At 45.5% G+C, this 6000-nt stretch overlaps 1 protein-coding gene across 3 annotated transcripts in view; it reads right to left on the reverse strand.

The window, feature by feature from the left end:
* Homer2 (homer scaffold protein 2) overlaps positions 1-6000 on the reverse strand; it is a 92941-nt gene that overhangs the window by 18398 nt on the left and 68543 nt on the right. For all 3 annotated transcript variants that reach the window (XM_005357670.3, XM_005357669.3, XM_026784348.1), the window contains exon 4: positions 391-483. In XM_005357670.3, coding sequence (XP_005357727.2) covers positions 391-483 — 93 coding nt within the window. The remainder of the gene's footprint in view (positions 1-390; positions 484-6000) is intronic.

Below are 6000 nucleotides of genomic sequence, written 5' to 3' on the forward strand. Positions count from 1 at the left end.
TGGACACTGTGCACTAACCAAGACCAGCCCCAGCCCCCTTACAATGCTGGGCACATGCCTGGTCTTGAATATGCTAAGAAAGTGTTCTACCACCGTGCTACACCCTGACCTTTAAACACAGTCACCATACAAGCCCTTCGCGGCCCGGGGACAGGTAGCTCTGACTGTATCAACAGCTCTCTGTCAAGAGTCCAGTACTATGCCTGAGAAATCCCAAAGCCTCATAAACGCGAGTCGCTTTATCTTGCTGAGAGCAGGCTAATCGTTGAAAATACCTTCAGATTTTAGCCCTGCTGCTAAAATTACCCACTTCTTGCCAAGAGCGACAAGGAAGAAGGAATCTCAATTACTGATCACCCCCCATATTTATTTTAGGGACAGATTACTTACTTGGGAATGATTACTCGAGGTCTCGATTTTCTCCTGGGACTTGTCTCTGGCTAGCCTGGCAGCTTCTTTCACCTCCTGGAACTTCTCTGCAAACTGAACATGCAGACCAGTTATCAGGACTGACTTGAATCTTACTTCCGGCCATACCCAGCAGCCACCTTTATTATTCTGTATCCATTGTAAGCCTATAAATTCTGTACAAATGGCAGAAAATCTTTAACTGTCATTAAAAGGAAACTGAGATAAGAAAGCCCCCCCTTCCAATAAATACGACCCCCCCCCCCAATAAACACCACTGGTCACGGTCACCCTGGGAGCAGTGTCAAAGTTACAGGTGCTAACTAGATGCAGTAACTAAGAGAAACACATTTTAAATCCTCTGGTTAACGGTACTTAATACAAAGGCGACACAGAAATAGAGCCTTTCTGCACTGAAGAATCTATTTTGAGAGTTTGAGAAAACCCACAAACACCATGGGAGGGACTCAAGAACTTGGAAGTTAAAACCATGAGAAAGGAAAGCGAGGCTGGGTTTGGTGGCGCATACCTGCACCCCCAGAACGTGGGAGGCTGAGGTGACAGAACTAAAATCTCAAAGCCAGTTCATGTCATATAAAGAGGTCTAGAGCAGCCCGATATAAATCATCAGACCCCGACAAGCAGCAACAACAACCACAAAATCAACACCACAAATGGCAGGGGGGTAGTTTCAGGTACAAAATAGAAAAATGCAATAAACAGCCCATGACTAGCTCTTTAGTTATTACATAATTTGGTTTTCAATGCTTCGGCAAGAGGGACAACATGGGACAAAATGCTAACGTGACGGTTAACCTTCACTGTCTGCTTTGCTTGACTCCCTTGGCAGCCACCTAGGAGACATACCTCTCTGTACATCTGCGAAGTGTTTCCACGGAGGTTTGACTGAGGTGGGAAGACACACCCTGAGCATAGATACCATCCTGTATACTGGCCTCAGAAGACATAAAGGCAGTGGGGGCTGAGTACCAGCATTCTCTCTGCTTTCTGTCTACAGATACAAAGGGACCAGCAGCCACTTCCTATCTTCCCTACCCTGACGGACTGCATCATCAAAGCCTGAGCCAATAGAAAGCCTGCTTTAGGTTGCTTTGATCACCGTGATAAGAGAAGGAACCGATATTAGGAAAATTGAAATCTAGGTGATATGTGCGGTGTTTATTATTATATCGTCTCTATTTTGAAAAATGTTCTAATATTTCCATAGTTTAAAAATCCTAAAGCCAGGGCTAGAGAGATGGATCAGCAGTAAAGAGCACTTAGTTGTAGAGACATGAATCCTAATGCCCATGTCAGGTGGCTCACACCCACCTGGAACTCCAGCCCCAGGGGACCCAACACCCTCTTCTGGGGTCTCTGTGCACTGCAGTCAGGGTACAAATCCACACTCACAGAGAATGGCTTAACAGACAATGCTGGTATTATAAACCAGGGGAGGGTAAAAATGGCAACACTGGGAAACAAGAAAAGCCAGCAAGTTACACAACCCTGACATTTCTTGGGGTTTTGTCAAGTGCTCATTTGGGGTGAGCACAAGCTCCCTTCTCTGAGCAGCACTGGGAGCCCCGATAGACAGCAAGTGCTGGCAAGCCCAGAGCCCGACCACGACCCCCAGCGGAGAAGAGCATCCTTCCTGTTAGAGCCTGCGCCCCCTGCAGGCCTAGTGACCAAGCTACAGACATGGGGCTTCACTATGTCTTGACTAGTCCAGAGCTGTCAAAGGAAAAATCACTTTACCTGCTGCTTAAAACAGAGGGGACTCACTGGGGATGGAGGCCACGACTCCCTCTCTGGGGAACCCCTGACGGGGAGGGGCCCTGCTTCTCCTTCTGGTAAACTGCCCCTTTGCCCCCGTCCAGCCCCAGGTCCATGTGGGTTTATTCCTGAATGAGCTCTCGCCTACTGAGAAGGAAACAGTCATGTCAAAGACGTGGTCCCTCTCCACAAAGGAACTCTAAGTTTGTAAAGGACTCTGCTTACATTCAACAGACACAAACTAAGAATGAAATTTCAGGAAAAGAGGTTTTAAAGCAATAAAAGAGGAGATTGGGGCTAGAGAGACGGCTTACAGCTGTGGAGAGTACTTGTTGATCTTGCACAGGGCAGGGTTGGGTTCCCAGCACCCACACGGCAGCTCACACCCATTTCTATCAGTGTCAGGGGTTCTGATGCCCTCTTCTGGCCTCTGCAGGTACTGCATGCAGATTTAAATGGTGCTCATACCAGGCAAAACACTCAGAGACACATAAAATTAAAATAAATAAATTGTAAAAATACATATTCACAAACAAGAAACGTCTCACAGATACATTTTAAAATGCTCACTTAAAATATATTACATGTTCAGATATACAATAAGCTATGCATGGTAGCTCATGCCTATAATCTCAGTACTTGAGAGGCTGAGGCAGGAGGATTACTGAGAGTTCAAAGTTAGTCAGCCTTGCATACACAATGAGTTCCAAGACAGCCTGGACTATAATGTGAGACCTTATTAAAAAAAAATCCCCAAAACAACAACAAAAAACAAAACAGAACAAATGGATCTACGTGTTGTCAGTTGACACAGGATGGAGGGGAACGAGCCAGGAGAACAGATCTCTATCAACTGGACAAGCAGAATAATCTTCCTGTTGATGTGTGTTCCCCTCCTGCCGTAAGCTCGGTCTTGTTCAGTTGTTTTAAGGCCACCATGAGAAAGACCAACCTTAAAACACCAGGCCGGGGTGCGAACAGAATTAAGCGTTTATCAGACTGCTGCCTAAGGGCTAGAAGGGAAACTGTCTAAACTTGGCGGCCAAAGGAAGAAAAATCACAGACGTGACAGGTTTGACTACGTAACAGTTCAAAGCCTTTGAGTGGAGGAACAAAAACAACAAAACAAAACAAAACAAACAAACAAAACCAAAACCAAAACCCCTGACTCAGAAGGGAAACAGCAGCCCGGAAACATTCCCTCAGCCAGGACAGGACAGGACAGTAAGCAGAAAAGAAAAAAAAAAAAAAAAAAAGACCATTATTTTTTCACAGAGTTTGTACAAGATAAAAACGCCAATAGATAAATGGCAAAATTCCTGAGGAAAAATACATACAGTAAATAAACAACCTCTGAGGAGGGTTGCTCGGCCTGGCTGGAAATTTGAAGCAAAATAATGAAGTGCTGTTCTTTGCCCGTGAAATGAGTACACACTAAATACAATCATAAACCCCGGTGCTGGCAAGATCCTTCTGGTGGTGTGTTTTGGTACAGCCCCACTGAGAAGCAGTTTGGAAGCACATATTGTAAGTGACAAAAACATTCATACCTACTGACGCGGAGATATCGCTTCTGGGAAGCTGCAGAGAAGGTAATTGAGAATATGAGAAAAGGGGCCTTCGATATGATCATCATTATCCTAGCATTATCTACAGTAATGAAAAACTGGAAGCGATCCAAGGCCTGCAGGGCTGGTGGGAGAGCGATCCCTTCACAGCCTCCAACTGCAGGGAGAGCAGAGGCAGGCTCGAAGTTCCCAAAAAGTTATCGTTGGCAGAGACCGCCTCCGGGTCCAATATTTCTAATATTTCTCCTTGACTATATTACAAAGCACATACACTCGTAAGCCTGGGGAAATGCTGTTTTAGTTTTTCACGTCTGTGTGTGCATGCGGAGGTCAGGAAGGTTTCTGCAGTCAGTTATTGCCTTCCACTTTTATGTGGGTCCCGGGGATTGAACTCGGGATGTGCGGCAAGTGTCCTTACAACTGCTGGGCCATCGGTAGCCCCAGAAGATGTTTCTAGAACCTGTGGTCTCATCAGACATGAGCACCAAGCACGTGCGCTTTCTATATGCATTCATCTTCTAAAAATGAAATGATATCGTGTATCTCACTTACAATTGCTTTTGAAATTAATAATAGGGCCTCAATACTTTCAATCATTTATACGATCTTCTACTATATTATCTTAATTTTTGTACAATATTTTCTTGAAAGATACACTGGGCTATTTAATCAATTTCTTTTCTTTTCTTTCTTTCTTTCTTTCTTTCTTTTTTTTTTTTTTAAATACAGGGTCTCTCTGGGTAGCTTTGGCTGGCCAGGAACTCACTGAGATCTGCCTGCCTCTCCCTCCTGAGTGCTGGGATTCCAGACATACATCACCACGTCCAGGTCACCTGTCCCCTTATGTTGGACTTTTTAGTTTGTCTGTCTGGGGGGCTGGAGAGATGGCTCAGTGGTTAAGAGCATTGCCTGCTCTTCCAAAGGTCCTGAGTTCAATTCCCAGCAACCACATGGTGGCTCACAACCATCTGTGATGAGGTCTGGTGCCCTCTTCTGGCCTATAGACATACACACAGACAGAATAGTTTGTCTGTCTGTCTCTTTCTCTGATCCTGCAAGAAATCCCCATAGCAGCTTCATCCTGCCAACAATATTTCCTTACACCTACTCATGGATCGAAGGAGATTCAAAACAGAGTTTTCTGAAATACACTGCCAAATACATTTTTTAAAATTCTGAGATCATTTTCTCAAGTTGTAACAATTTAAATCAAAATTATCATCATTTATGAAAAATGAGACTATTACTGTTTGATCTTACGTGCCTCTGCTTTGGGGTGGGGGTGGGGTTGCTCTGGAAGACCCGAACCCTACTGCCTGCCTAGTAAAAATTCTTTTTTTTATTAGCTTAACAGAATCTCACAGTTGCCTGAACAGTGAGGAGCGGAGCAGTCTAGGCTGATCATGGCCACCTACTTTACTACTTATTTATTTTGGTGTGGTGGGCTGAGGACCAGGGCTGACAGGGGAGCCAAAGATGACGCCTGTCCCAGTGTTTCTCAGGGAGTGTTGGGTACCACTCTCTGTTTTCTTCCATGAATGCAGATGCGTTGAGGGCAGCTTGAGAAGAACGATTGATAAAGTGTAAAACAAAACAAAAGGCAGCAAACTCCAGCCCCACAGCCTGGAGCCAGGGTGTCTCTGCCACCACTCTGTCACCCTGTGGAAACACCACGGCCAAGGCCACTCTTAGGAAAGGAAGCATCTACTCGGGTCCTCCTTCACAATATATCCTGAATGAGATCCCGTTTGGACACAGCCACTGTTTTCTGGTCCAGGCCAGTGCCATCTGTGAGCTGGGTGTGCACTACAGCTTCCTAACTGGTGACGCTTCCATCCGTGCCTCCAGCAGATCTCTCCTCAGCACGGTAGGAAGGCGTGGTGATGCCCAGCCATGATCCTAGCACTCAGAAGGCACAGGCACGAGGGTGACAGATCTGAGGCCAGTCCAGGCTACAGAGTGAAACCTGTCTCATAAATACACACATACATACATGCATGCACATGCATACATACATATGTACATTGTTTTAGTCACTCTCGTATTGCTATGAAGAGACACCAGGACCAAGTTAACACTTCAAAAGAAAGCATTTAATTGGGGACTTGCTTTCAGTTTCAGAGGGTTAGTGCATTATCATCATGGTGGGGTGCATGGTGGCAGGCATGACACTGGAGCAGTAGCTGAGAGCTACATCCTGATCCAAAGAGAGAGAGAGAGAGAGAGAGAGAGAGAGAGAGAGAGAGAG

The sequence above is a fragment of the Microtus ochrogaster genome, chromosome 22 (genome assembly GCF_000317375.1).
Source record: "Microtus ochrogaster isolate Prairie Vole_2 chromosome 22, MicOch1.0, whole genome shotgun sequence".
NCBI lineage: Eukaryota > Metazoa > Chordata > Mammalia > Rodentia > Cricetidae > Microtus > Microtus ochrogaster.